This window comes from Squalius cephalus (assembly GCF_949319135.1).
Source record: "Squalius cephalus genome assembly, chromosome: 1".
Taxonomy (NCBI): Eukaryota; Metazoa; Chordata; class Actinopteri; order Cypriniformes; family Leuciscidae; genus Squalius; species Squalius cephalus.
The window spans coordinates 61027946-61042937 of NC_137122.1; the positions used below are offsets into that span (position 1 = coordinate 61027946).

At 37.2% G+C, this 14992-nt stretch overlaps 1 protein-coding gene across 1 annotated transcript; it reads right to left on the reverse strand.

Annotated features, from left to right (window-relative positions):
• Window positions 1-9482: 9482 nt before the first annotated feature.
• On the reverse strand, window positions 9483-14132 carry LOC307173342 (proteasome subunit beta type-7-like). The gene is made up of 8 exons (XM_079896377.1): window positions 13884-14132; window positions 12580-12673; window positions 12272-12369; window positions 12023-12163; window positions 11708-11823; window positions 11570-11628; window positions 11059-11210; window positions 9483-9865 (listed from the first exon to the last, which is right to left on the reverse strand). The coding sequence occupies exons 1-8, from the start codon at window positions 13940-13942 to the stop codon at window positions 9754-9756; spliced, it is 831 nt and encodes a 276-aa protein (XP_079752503.1). The 5' UTR covers window positions 13943-14132; the 3' UTR covers window positions 9483-9753.
• Between the last annotated feature and the right edge of the window lie 860 nt (window positions 14133-14992).

The following is a 14992-nucleotide window of genomic DNA, read 5'->3' on the forward strand; positions in this document are numbered from 1 at the left end:
TACATTTTATTCATGAACATTAAAAACACACTCTTTTGTGGTAAAATACGAGCAAAGGTTAAAAAAAAGTGTAATTCCCAAAAAAAAAAATTGGAAAAATAAATAAAACAAAATTTAGGAAAAATAAAACGGGATTCATTGGGCCCTACATAACTCCGACTGGGTTTGACCAAAGTATCTGAACAAATAGTGTAGCTACTCAATCAGTGACAGGCTACAGCTACTAGCTAACTTGACCTCGGCACACAAGGTAAGGAGTATGAATGTTTGATTTATGTTGAAGTGTTTGGGACATTGGCTTTAAATGATGAGCGTTTCGTTTTTGTAATCAGGCTTTCAAAGTATATCAAATTTTGGATTTAGATTCATCGGCTAATATATCAGATATCGGCTTTCGAATATAAATAAATGATCAGTTATCGAAATCTGCCCAAATGTTCATATCGGTGTATCCCGAATTTGATTTCCAAAAACAAAAAACAAAACAATACCTTCTGCACATCTCTGACTTCTGACTGGGACAGAGTTCATTTGGAGAGTGGAGGGTTCACCCTCACTGAGAATCTACAAAACATAACATTAGACATGAAACACTGTAAATACGTGAACACTAGATCTCACAGATGTCTCTGCTTCGTTTGCTCATTCCCTTTCAGCACAACTCTCACTTACCTTGTTTAGTCCCACAGTAAGAGCAGCACAATCACTGCCTGATGACAACTGTATAAAACCACAAAGAGACTGTGATCGACAGAATCCCTCTCCAGCTATCACAGACATTATTGTGTGAATTGCTGTTGAAAAGAGAACTTATATTCTTTTGTGAAACCTGTTGTTTGAGTCCAACGACCATTTAGACTGTGTGAGTTTAACTAGTTAAACCGTGTAGGGAGACGGGCGCCAATTTATTTGGATGATCCATCCCTAAACTTTTCTCCTGTTTATTTCTAGTCAGGGAGAGAGGTAAGACAACTGTCTTTAATTTTTCATTTCTTTTGTTAGGTAATTTATCTGGGTTTAAACTTTAGGAAGTCCTTGTTTTGTTTGTTATTTTGGCCTGGCCCTCTCCTGACGATATGGTTATTTAAGTTTGTTTGTCTGTTTGTTGATCTTTGTTTGCTTTATAAATATGTTGGTTAAACCTTTAATAAAAGAAACCCATTAAGCATACTCTTTCAGTTTTCTTTTGTTGCAAGGTGCAAATCAATAGGTGTTGTGTAGCCTTTTGGAGATAAAGGTGAAAAGGAATTAGAGCTGGGATAGACGGAAAGGAGATTTCTCACGTTTATTTATTTACTCTTTGTTACATCATTTGTTACTCCCTCTTTAAAACCCCTAGACTAAAGTGGGAACGTAACAACACTAGCAGGGTTTAAATCCCAGTTCTGCAGACGGGGAACGTTATAACACTGCGTTATAATGTGCCCCTATTAGAACTACGTTATTCTATTCAATACTTTTATGAATTCTATTGAGAAACCATGAAAAAAAATGTGAATCAAGACTTAGAGTCAGTGTTCAGAAATGTTTAATTATTATGTTTTGAACTATGCTGTATAGCTGTGTTTGTTGTCAATTTAATTATTAAAAACTGCCATTATTTTATATGAAAAAGTTAATAGTTGTATTTTATTGAAAATATTTTAGTTTATTTTGTATCTTTTTTTTTTTTAGATCAGAAAACATGTTACTGTAATCTTTCATATGTTCATGTTACCCCTCATGTACCTATGGGGCATGTTGTCACATTTCATTTCCATTTTTTGGGGGTAAATCAAGAAAAAAGTATAAACTCTATTATGAAACAAAACCACATAACTATAGCCTACTAGACGTGTGAAATGAATGAGGGAAAAAGTAAATACTCTGAACCCCAAGTAGGTTTAGTGAAAATGTTGTACCCCACTCTCCCTCTATACCCTCTCAGTTCCACTTGCATGAACTGGATTTAGAAAAAAAGCTTTTTGGTATGTGGCACCCAGTGATTGGAACTTTTTACAAAATGATATGAAATTGCAGACCCTGGTGTCAATGAATATTTTTAGATCTTTGCTTAGTGAGCTGTTAAAGGAAGAAACAATTAATAGCAACAGTTGAGTTAGTAACGTTGTGGAAAATAATAGGCTACTATACATAAATAATGGAAAAACAGTAAAAAAAAAGAATTGTGAATTGGGATGGTTGTGTTGTGTTTTGGACTCACCAAAAAGAACCGGTTCATAAGAGTCATATCTATTGATGAAGTTATGTTCGTGCATGCAGCAGACATGTTTCTTGCCATTTTTTCATGGTACATCATTTTTATATCATCATGTTAAAAGCGCATTTGCTAAAATGTGGTACAGAAAACACTGCATATAATAATATTTTATACTGTAATAAATCTGGGATGGCTGATGGGGAGGCAATGCTTTTTCTTAAGGTGGTGTTTTGCCAATTTCGACTGCCTGCCAGAATTCCCAAGTGTGGGTATCTGCAGGTTGGAGTAATGGGCAGGTCTTTACAAATGATGGCGAAAGCTGCCTGCCTGCCTCTTCCACATAAAGGCAGACCATAAGCTTAAATGATATTAAAGTGATATATCCAACATAGACAATAGAGCTACATCTTAAATCGCATAGTCTCTTGAGTAGGTACTTATTCTGAACAAGTAATTACTTCACGACCGCTAAACAAGTATATGTTCTATATAGTATGAGTGTGTGTAGTATGAATGAAATCTGGACATACTACATTCGCCATGCTGTCATTATCATGTGACCTAACAACTTCAGTTGTGTTGCCTCAATGCCATTCACAAGTTCTCTCCAGTGGCCTCAAGAGATGGTAAAGTTTCCATCGTATGCACACTTCAGTATCTCACCGGAAGAAGTAGGTCATCTATGTTTTGCCTACTCTTTCATGAGTACTGTGAATGGATTGGACATCCTTCTTTTGTCACATACTGTTTTTCACCTACTGTATAGTAGGGAAGTATGCGATTTCCAATGCAGCCCACTTGTGTACCTTGTAGTCATAAGCCTATCAGCCCAATTCCCTTCTTTAACTGTAAAAATGGCAATAATGATATTAAGAATATTACATGCATGGCCGCGGGTTAATCACGTCATCGCCACCGTGAGTTTGTTTTGGTCTTACCCAGCCAGCACACCCAAATGGGCTTGACATGGACTATCTAACTGGGGCCCAGCCAGATTTGTCCTCAGTTTCCATTTAGGCCCCACATGGGTTAGCCCAGATTAAATAAATACTGCTCGGTGTGCACACGGGTGTTCAATGTAACACTGAATCAGTGTTGGAGTTAATGAGATAATTAAGTGATAACAAGCAGAATCACTGAAGGACAGAGGAACAACAAGAACAGAAAAAAAAAGAGAAACACAAGAACTACAACTGATTTCCAGCCACAGCCTTAGATGAAATCAACTGAAGAAAAAAAGACAAATCTCTCAAGATCTCAACCGAGGAGGATTAAACAATTTTATAAACAACATTACCAGCTTCACTTATAACTAACCAGGTTGACCTTATTTCTGTCAGACGTCTACAAAAGTTCTTATTAAGAATTAGGAGAGGTTTAGATGTTGATGTTTTATTGAAAATGATAGTTGGTTTGATACCACCATTAAGGAGATCAGTGCTTTAGTTGGGCTCTTAATTAGATTTTTTAACATTAGTTTTTCTCTGGCTGGTGTATCTGTTTGTTATAGCAAGAGCAGCAAGAGAAATCGTGATCAAATGATGTTGGCCTCTTGTTGATGATACAGCTGTCATACTCATCGCATGAGTGGCCTTATTTGCTGATCTCTTGAGAATAATTGATTTAGTTACTCTGTGACTGTGACTAAAATGAGATCCAGCAGTGTTTTAATTAGACAAACTGAATAATAAATAAAAAAACTTGTACAAAAAGTTTTGCGCTCCTGTTTAAAAACACATTGTACACAAAACACTTTTAAACTCCTGCAAGGTTTAGACACAAACAGACATCAAGATTCACAGCATGAATCTCATCAATGGTGACATGCTTCATGCCGCGATGTATTCTGGGTGCATCATAGAGAGCAGTCCGGAAAAACAGCAAGAGAGCGGAAAAACAGGAAGAGAGCAGTCCGGAAAAACAGCAAGAGAGCGGTCCGGAAAAACAGCAAGAGAGCGGTCCGGAAAAACAGCAAGAGAGCGGTCCGGAAAAACAGCAAGAGGGCGGTCCGGAAAAACAGCAAGAGAGCGGTCCGGAAAAACAGCAAGAGAGCGGTCCGGAAAAACAGCAAGAGAGCGGTCCGGAAAAACAGCAAGAGTGCGGTCCGGAAAAACAGCAAGAGAGCGGTCCGGAAAAACAGCAAGAGAGCGGTCCGGAAAAACAGCAAGAGAGCGGTCCGGAAAAACAGCAAGAGAGCGGTCCGGAAAAACAGCAAGAGAGCGGTCCGGAAAAACAGCAAGAGAGCGGTCCGGAAAAACAGCAAGAGAGCGGTCCGGAAAAACAGCAAGAGAGCGGTCCGGAAAAACAGCAAGAGAGCGGTCCGGAAAAACAGCAAGAGAGCAGTCCGGAAAAACAGCAAGAGAGCAGTCCGGAAAAACAGCAAGAGAGCAGTCCGAAAAACAGCAAGAGAGCAGTCCGAAAAAACAGCAAGAGAGCAGTTCGGAAAAACAGGAAGAGAGCAGTCCGGAAAAACAGCAAGAGAGCAGTCCGGAAAAACAGGAAGAGAGCAGTCCGGAAAAACAGCAAGAGAGCAGTCCGGAAAAACAGGAAGAGAGCAGTCCGGAAAAACAGCAAGAGAGCAGTCCGGAAAAACAGCAAGAGAGCAGTCCGGAAAAACAGCAAGAGAGCAGTCCGGAAAAACAGCAAGAGAGCAGTCCGGAAAAACAGGAAGAGAGCAGTCCGGAAAAACAGCAAGAGAGCAGTCCGAAAAAACAGCAAGAGAGCAGTCCGGAAAAACAGCAAGAGAGCAGTCCGAAAAAACAGCAAGAGAGCAGTTCGGAAAAACAGCAAGAGAGCAGTCCGAAAAACAGCAAGAGAGCAGTCCGAAAAAACAGCAAGAGAGCAGTTCGGAAAAACAGGAAGAGAGCAGTCCGGAAAAACAGGAAGAGAGCAGTCCGGAAAAACAGCAAGAGAGCGGTCCGGAAAAACAGCAAGAGAGCAGTTCGGAAAAACAGGAAGAGAGCAGCCCGGAAAAACAGGAAGAGAGCAGTCCGGAAAAACAGCAAGAGAGCAGTCCGGAAAATAGAACACAAAATGGACATTCCAGTAATTTTTTGCTCCAGAAGTGGAAGAATGGTTAAACTTGTTAAATCATCTAAATCAACAACATCTAGGCCTATGTTAGACCCTATACGACTACAAGTACTGAGTAAGATGCTTCCAGAAGTCATATCAGGGGTCATCAATAGCAGACAGAGAGACTTAATTACAACGCTACCTTGTCATTACATCTCGCGGTCCAGCAAATACAATTAGCCAATTAGTAATACAAATGCCTCCGACCTTTTTAAATAAACAAGTTTAGACAAGATGTTTTTTTTTCTTCAAAATTTAGCATTATTAATCAGCATGTCAAGAGCGTTTCATAATAAACAATGATATAATTAGGAAAATTATTTGTAGAAAGCAAGGAAAGACAACTAAAACTTTGAAATCAACTAGTTAATTAGTTAATTTCGAATCTCCTCACAATAAGATATTTCATTATGAGATCTTTGTGTATAGATATGTTATTTAACTCATTTAATTCCACCAGTTACATGAAAAAAAAAATAGGTTGAAGGGTGTAAAATTATATTTGACACTATTGTCAACTATCAAAGTGATGATCTTGAATTCATGTGAACATTTTACAAAAAGCCACATGAGCAGTTTTAATCACAGTTTGCCCTTTATTATATGTCTCAAAACACTAAAAAGGAAAGCAATTAAAACGTGTCAAATGCAGCTGCCATATTTACAATTGCTAGGACTCTATCCTAAAGTCATTTATTTTTTCATATGGCACACAGTTCTCCTAACCAACTTTCAAAATGCACTAAAACCACCAAAACACGTCTCAAATCAAGTCATTCTTCCATTACACTATAGCAGGGCCCTATTTTAACGATCTGAAATGCAAGTATCAAACGAGAAACACTTTGTGGGTGGATATCGGGTGCTGTTGCTATTATACCGGCGGGATAAATGACTAAAATGGGTTGGTCTGAAGAAGCTACATTATTCATAGGTGTGGTTTTGGCGTAACGTGAAATAAACCAACCAGAGCGACATCTCACAGTCCCTTTAAGGGCAGGCGCGCTTGTTCCATGGCGGATTGCTATTATAACGACAGATTTGCCATGCAGGCGCACGCCAGGAGCGGTTCACATCCGAGGAGACCGACGTTCTGGTCAGGGCCGTAAAAGACAGAAAAGTAACATTGTATGGGGATGCGCGCTTTTGGAGTGTCAGTGTGCAATCAGACGCCTGATTGGGCGTTTATGAATACTTTGGCTTGCCATAAAAGTCCGCTGTGCGTCGGGTGCAAAATAGGAATGATACATGCGTCGGTGTACAAAGTCAATTGCGCTGGGTGCAAGATAGGGCCCGCAAAGTTTCTCACCCAACAAACACTGTTTTCTTTTGTAAAATTTCTTTGATACATTTCATGGTCCATATATTACAGTATACACAATTTGTCCTCAGTTTCCCCCTTTTGTATAAGGGACCGTTCGGTATTTATGGAAGGGGCCACCGGAGGAAAATAGGGGAGGGTCATGTCTTTTTATTCTTTGTTGAGGGGAGGGTCATCCAACTTTTTTTTAGTCTAGGGGGAGGGTCACCCAACTTTTATATTCATTAAAACAGCAACATTTCAAAGTGGCTTGTTTGGTGCTATTTTTTTCCATTTAGCTCCATGTTAATCTCGCGTTATCAGCCCCCCTTCGATATCAGATGGGTCTGACCCAACAAAAATCCAGTTTGGCGCTGTTTGACAGTCCGCGCGCACTTCAGTTCGTGCTTAGAAAAAGTGCATCATGTCAGAACAGAATGCCAAAGAAATGTTTACTCGGCAAAGACTTAAAACACGAGCAAATAATGAACTGTTGTTAAGTGCACAGTGTCCTGTGAGTGTAACTCTACCGCTGCATTAACATGTGATGTGAACGTACGTCGAGTTTAACAGTATTGGGACTGAGGCGCCAGAACTGCTGATAGAATGTGCGCTGTAGGGCGATACTGCATATTTTAGTTTCCATTCTTATTTTGTTTCCACGATGTGTAAAATGTAGGGCTACCACCAGCCGCGGCGCTACCATTGGGCATTTAGGTCCGGGCCCACCCATTTTCTACTATGGTTTTGTACGTTTCTTCATTCGGATCTATTTGCGATGATCGATCCAAATTCTAAACAAACAGTTTACATGCTTCGTCCTTGTTACATTATTCATTAAGATAATAATTAATAAATGCACGCATAATTATCAGTGAACTTGATAAATGTTGCAGATATGTTTTACATGCATGCACAAACAAATGCCTTTCAACTTGTGTGTGCAAAATTCAGAATAAAATGAATGTGCAGCAATTTGTACAAATACAGAGTCTGTAGGCCTACTGTGTTGTTACCATTAAATAAGCTCATTTAGTTTAGGGTTTTTCGTGTTCGCATTTATGTGAAGAAAAAAAAAAATGTTACGGGCGTGACAGTTCTCCATTACGAACATGACTGCTCTGAAGCGACTTTAAAAATTTCACAGAGACCTCAAACAGAAAGCACAAAGCCTTTCTTTAAAGTGAATTTCGTTTTTTTATTAATTTTATCTTAATTTTAATCAATGTTTCATCTGGATTTAATAAATAAGAAGTAGTCTAAATATAGTAGAAAATAGATAATCATGACACGGAGGCGCGGGCGAGTGAACTGGACTCTTGTCTCATAAATGAACCGAACTCTGCGTAAGGTATGCTACTTGCCTCACAGACCTGAGAAATATATAGAAAGCTTGAAATGTCTACTTTTAAACAGAACAATTCATAACGAAAGAAAACAGACTGCTTTCTGCTTATGAAATGTGCATTTCTCTCTGGCGCGTCCTGAGAGGATCGCGACGCATCGTCAACTTCATCTTTGCAGTAGACACAGAAAACACTTGTTTATTAATAAACAATTAAAATGTCTCCTAGCTATATATGACATATTAATAATCATTACTTTTGCCGGTTCTTTGTGACAGCTTTTAGATGCTTTATTCGCAACGCCACCCACACGTTGAACGAGTCACACCGCATCAGCACCGAAAACATGATTTATTTTTTCAAATCTAAAATCAAAAATCGTGATACGAGCCGAATCGTAGGTTTGATCTATCGTTACAGCCCTAGTAAGATGAGAAAGCAAGAGTTTATGGTTTAAAAAACAAACAAACAATGGCTATCTGAACATCTTTGCCAAGCGCAAACCAGTACAGAAGTAGGCTAATCAATAAATTATCGGGGAGGGTCATGCCTTTTTTCACAATCATTTTGGAGGGTCATAGAAAAAATTATTGCTGGCGAAGGGAGGGTCATGTCTTTTTTGACAACAGATCTCAAAACTCCTCCGGTGGCCCCTTAAATAAATAACGAACAGTCCCTAAATGGTGATGAGAGTTTGCATCTAATAATTTTGATAGCCTTTATTTTTTTTAGATTTGGAATATTTTCGATATGGTATTATACTTTTGTATTATGTTAGGATTGAACAGATTTGAAAAGAGAGTATGTAAACATTCAAATTGGCCTGTTCATTAATGAGAAAATAGTTTATGTAATTTGAAAGATCTACCCATTGAATGCATTTTGTGCTAAAGCAATGATAAATGATCCACAGTTTAGCCTGTTGTGCTCACTGTGTGAAAAGATTTTAAAAAACAAATGGTCTCAGTATTGAGAAACTGGTCCTATAGTGATTGTAGGTTCTTTGCTCTTGATCATACATTTCATGATCACAGGACACAAACATGTAGGTGGTGTCACAAACTTTGTATATTACAAAACAGTGTAAAAATTAAATTATACTTTTATATTTATTCTTGATTTATGATGCTCTTACATAATTGCATTTTATTAAAAAAAAGTACAATATTTTTACAATAAAATATTGCAACTTTATAATGGGTCTTATTCAGCAACTGATACATTTTTAACTGACTGATTTATAGTTCCCCACCGTAACAATTGTGACCAAGAATAATTCTCATGCTTTCACTAACTTAAAATATTTAAAAGGCATGCAGTTTGTTTCTTCATGAGTTTGTAAATATATAAATACAAATATGCATAAATATGTCTGCTCACTTTGCAGTGAACAATGTAGTAGTAATCAATTTCCCATCATGCTGAAATATCTGGTTGTAAAGCTCTTATAAGACGATACAGATATTTATGGTTAATATTGCCTTTGTATCCAACAAATGAATATTTAGCTTGATCGTTTTAAAAAAAAAAATACAACAAAAATGACAATCTTTCATTTTTTAATCTTAAATTTTATTGAATGGACTATTTATGTCTGATGAGTTATAAGGAAAGGTAAGGAAACACACTTTTTAATATTATGCATTTTGCAAAACAGTCTTGAGTAGCTCAAATGCAAATTACTGAATACATGGGAAGTCCTAAAGCGTATGGCTACTTCTAAAATTATGAAAAATATAGTTTTCCATTTTTATCCAGAAAGGAAACCTATTCACATATACCTTATTTCCTAAAGAGTGAAGGAAAGAGTGTAAAGAATTGCGAATATATTCTCATTCAGTGTCCATCACTTGAACAGATTCATCCACAACATCCAGTGGTAATGGAATAACTGTTTGTGTGAGCACAGCAGTAGTGCCTGGCTTGTATCTGTAGGTACCCTCCCTGGTGATTTAGAAGAAAGAGAGAACATGTTTTTGTATGTTAAGAGATTTTATGAATAAATATGTGCAGTTGTAAACTCAGAAGGTTATTAAAAGAGGATTGATCAGGATGAGAGTTGATTAGGGGTATATTCCAGAAAGCAGGTCGTGCATAAGTTTACGTGGTAAATATATATATAGCAATATATAGTATTATAATGAAACCTTAACATTCGGTTTTATTAAAAATGTCTACAAATTTATTGTCTTTAGTAAATCCTGACAGTGTTTTTTTTAACCCCAAAAATCCGGCCCTATGTTTACTAAAAAATGACATAGAATAGTTCACAAGTAAGTGAATAGAGAGTGCTGCAGGGATGACATTTTGTAGGCCAAAACCCAGAAATGAGTTAGCATTTTAGACCTTCTGGTTCCACCGTCCTGAAGTCAATAGATTTTTAAAGGTTTTTTTTTGCCAGAAATAAGGTCTGTGGCTAGGGTTAGGGATTAGGGTTATCATTGCAATTTTTTAAAAAGTTTTTACTTGTCTTGAAAAAGGCGTTGCTAACAAGTGGCTTTGTGAATGGGACTACAAAGGTTGTCAGGGACATTAAATGTCATCACACTGTACTGGAAAAATCATCTACTCGCTAGTTGGAAGTTGTCAATTTGTTGGAAGCTAGTGATGGTGAAGCTGAGGTCCTGCGATGTGGTGTAGTTTGTTTATAGCCTTCTGACAATTGTATTTATAGGCTTCAGATTTAAAAGTTGTTAATTTGTGAAGATTATCATGATGAACAAAAAGTGTAAGAATCTTCTTCTTTTTTTTTTTTTTTTTCACAGAGCTTATTTTCTGCAATAATACAAAAAAGCCAATGAAAACATCCTATTGAGTTTTTGTTGAGGGAACCAGGGTGATGCTAACTTCTGGGTTGGCCAACAAAAATAATAATCACAGCAGAGCTCTATACTAGGATGTACCTTCCTGAATGAGTGTGTTCACAGTGAACATATTCTTGAGTTGACTGAACTTACTTCTGGCCGTGTTTTGGAAACGATAACTGAGTAAGAAATGTAATCAACCAAGAGTTCGGAGTAACCCTGCTTTCTGGAAAACCCAGGAAAATGGATACATTGAAACAAATTCTCATTTTAAAATGATGAAGAATTAATGTTACTGCATTCTTCCACATTACACTTCCACATTCATCTTACCTCAGTCCTTTCTGAACAGGCTGGTCATATCCCCTCAGATAATCCACAGCTTTCTCTGTGATCACACATAGGTCTACATTGCTGCCAGAACCAAGGTCACAGAAGATGCCTGCAGTGATGGCATCTCTCACCAGCTGCTTTCCTTCCTCTAGCTTTACATTTCCCAAGCGTTTATGTAGGTGTGGAATTGACAAGAACAAATACAGAACGTGTGTTTGGGAAGTGGGATTCAACAATAAAGATTACATTGAGGGTAAAAATAAATGTCAGATTGAATTTGGTAAAAGTAAGATCAAACATGCTTGCTTGACACACGAGAATGATTGAGGTTCATTCATTGAGCTTCTGCAGGGACCAATGAGGTCTGTTCTCGAGCATCAAGCTACTTCCCCTTTGAAGGGCCCTCAGGGGTCCGTAGACCCCTAGTTAAAATGCAAATGTAACTGCAATAACAGCATATACAATACCATGTTGGAAAATATCAATAAGAATGTCTTAACAGTTGTCTGACCTCCATATTTGGCTTGTAACGATCTTCAAATACAGAAATGGCAGCAGCTGCTCCAGACCCTGTAATATATAGTTTTGATAAATAAGTGCAGAAAAAACATGTTTGATTGTGTTCATTCAAATAAAGGGGATAAAGTACCCATGGTAAGGAAAGGAAGCTTATCATAGGAACCATGAGGGTAGACGCTATAGAGCTGTGGGCCGTTAATATCCACACCTCCCACAATTAGAGAAGAACCAATGTGCCCCTGATACCTACAAAAAAAAAATGGGAAACAGTCAGCCCTAGTCCTGGACCTGGATAATATATATTTAAATAGCTCTTTAAGATAAACTAATATTATCAGTTAACTAGTGAGCAATATGTTAAATAAAGAAAGAATGATGTATTTTGATGTATCAATCACTTTGCCTTAATCACTTAAATCAAATTGAACGACTATGACACTTTCACCTGAACAGCCTCTGTTTGAGCTGTCGGGTCACCATGGCCACAAGAGGAGGTCGTCCTGTGCTCAGCGAATGCAGTTCTACATTTGAAGACATCATCTGAGTAGTGACCTCAGCATCAGCAGCAACACCCGCACCACAACAGCTATTGTGGTAAGAAGAACCAAAGAAAAAGAAAACAATAAAAACAGGCACTATTTAGTTTAGATAGAGACTTGAACTATGATGATGAGCAACCAAAAGATTCACTCACTAGATTTTGGGAGCTATGTAGTGGATTTTCATGCAGTTTTTATCAGCTACGACCATATCATCCGTGGCTCTGGTGTCTGCACCTAAAATCACTCCATCCTAAAATAGAATCCATTTATTTTTTGGGTTATTATAACTAAATATTACATACCATCATATTAATTTAATATAGCTAAGTTTATTTGCAATTACTTGAATTACAATATAGACTTAAATGATATGGAAATGAATTACAACATAGACTTAAATTATAAATATTTAATCAGTAATTAACAACACAAATCATGCTTTTGCAGCGTCAAAACAGACTTTGAATATCAGGCCAGCAATGGTGGTGCCAGTCTTCCTGGCGTTTGGTGCACTGTAACCCTTCTCTGATAAATTTGCTTCCAGAACAGCATTTCTATAAATGAATAAACAAACAGATACAATACAATTAAAAGATATGGCATTATTAAGTTAGGCCTACTTTTTGTTACTATTATGTTGTTTTAGGAGTAGGCCATGTTTAGGGGAGAGCGGGGCACAACCTAACGCTTTTGGACTTTCTCAGTTTGTGCAAATCTACTTATGGTTCAGAGTATTTATTTTTCCCCCACATTAATTTCCCACATGTCTAGTACAATTATGTGTTTTTGTTTTATTAATACAGTATATACTTTTTTCTGGATATACCCCGAAAAATGGAAGTGAAATGTGACAACATGCCCCATAGGTGGGGTACATTGTAACATGTGAGGGACACATTGTAACATAACATATGGCAGCTTAAAATGTTATCTGATCTAATAAAAAAAATATACAAAACAAACTAAAATATTTTCTAAATAAAATACAATTAAAAAACTTTTTCATATAAAATAATGGCAATTTTAAATAATTAAATATAAACTCATTTTTGAGTTTTGACCACGAACACATGAAAACACAGCTATACAACATAGTTCAAAACAAATAAATAATTAGTAATTTCTGGACATTGACTCTCAGTCTTTATTCACCCTTTTCTCACGTTTTCTCAATAAAATTAATAAAAGTATAGAATATAATAGCATATTTCTAATAGGGGCACATTGTAACGCAGTGTGACAACATGCCCCCGCCTGCACAACTGGGATTTAAACCCTGCTAGTGTCTTCTGCTAGTTAGCGAAGAATTAAATAACTATCTCAACTGTTGAACATCTTGGAGATTAAAATAATATTAGATTTGTCTTATTTTAAATAAACACAAAAAATAGAGATGAAAAATTAACTTAAGTAAGAAATTTACTTTTGCTATGGTTTAATAAATGTCTATGAATATCTTCCAAAAAGAAAATAATTTTGGCGGATTTTTTTTTTCTATATAGTGTTGTTGATATGGCAACTAGTAAATAAACAAAGTTCCCTCATCCAAGCATGTGCGAAAGTATTTAAAACAAGCGTGTTACAACCGCGTTAGGTTGTGCCCCGCGCTCCCCTACTCATTCATGTGTCAAAACACTTTGATGTTTTGCAATCGTTTTGGCTTCGTCAGCATATTAGCGCTTGGCAATCAATGTAAATTGTAGTAATGTCTTGATCATATTATTTATTGTTTACGTCTTGATCATGTTGTTATAGATGTCTCACCTGCGTGTGTTCTCAAAAGAGAATCCTCCGGTCGGCGTCTTTGTCGATGTGTGCAGCATCTTTCACCTGCACACTGTATAATATGTAAAGTATAGCTCTAACACTCAGCTTTGGGTAAAGCTCTTTCTGATCACCGCTTTTGAACGTTTACTCGCTTCAGCTTTACACAAAGAGTCGGTGCGTCGGCACTTTTAACGCCCCAAACTGCAGAAGTTCCTTCTTTCACTTTCACTTCTGACACATGATCGCTTCTCTGGGCCATTCAGTCGAATGAAGCAGTTACTCTAACCGAACGGTTAGGGGTTAGGCCTATTTGTGCATACAAATAGGTAAGTCTATTTTCTTGTAAAAAAGTTTTATTCTATTATTGATCTATTTAATCTGGCCAATTTACAGTTTTTCTCAATTGTTTACACACAAATTCTGGTACTTGAGACACAATGACCACAACATGTAACTCATTCACCAACCCCCTGAACCAATTCTGCTAAACTACAAGCACAATTCCTGCTTTACACTCAGATTGCAGATCTAAAACACACTTTTTTTAAAACACTACACACAATTCTCTGCTTTTGGCACAGTTTTCATGCAGAAAATCTCTTGTTTTCACAAGGAACACACTGCCATTCAAATATGCACACCGACTCTTCACATGGGCAAACACCCGTCACACAGTTTTACAATTAGCAATCAGAGCTTTAGCATAAAAGGGCAACAGGTGAGCTCTTCAATGGGGCAATGGAGGCCAACATTGGATTTTTTTTTTTAACTGTAACTGTATACAGTCAATTCTTCTGTTGTTTTGTATGTAGATCACTGTATGTACAACTTTGTGTTGGTTGGGATGTACACTGTGTACATTGTTTTTGTGGGAAAAATAAAATATATTTGTTACCGTGTATTTGTGTGTTCTGAGTATAAAAACAATATTCTCAGATATTTTGCAACACACTCATGTATATGTACTGTCTGTAGTAAGTGTAACACTGAACAAAAAAAAAAGGCCTAAGTCATTGGCTGCGTTCGAAACCGCATACTTCCCTACTATTTAGTATGGGAAAAAGAGTAGGCGAGCGAAAAAGTATGTACGAATCCAAAAGAGTAGG

What these genes read in the sequence shown, in the direction of transcription:
- LOC307173342 (XM_079896377.1), bottom strand. Translation starts at nt 13,942, where the DNA reads ATGCTGCACACATCGACAAAGACGCCGACCGGAGGATTCTCTTTTGAG. An exon ending in TACATAGCTCCCAAAATCTA is followed by an intron (nt 12,164 to 12,271) that starts GTGAGTGAATCT and finishes TTACCACAATAG; the next exon opens with CTGTTGTGGTGCGGGTGTTG. An exon ending in CCTGTTCAGAAAGGACTGAG is followed by an intron (nt 9,866 to 11,058) that starts GTAAGATGAATG and finishes CTAAATCACCAG; the next exon opens with GGAGGGTACCTACAGATACA.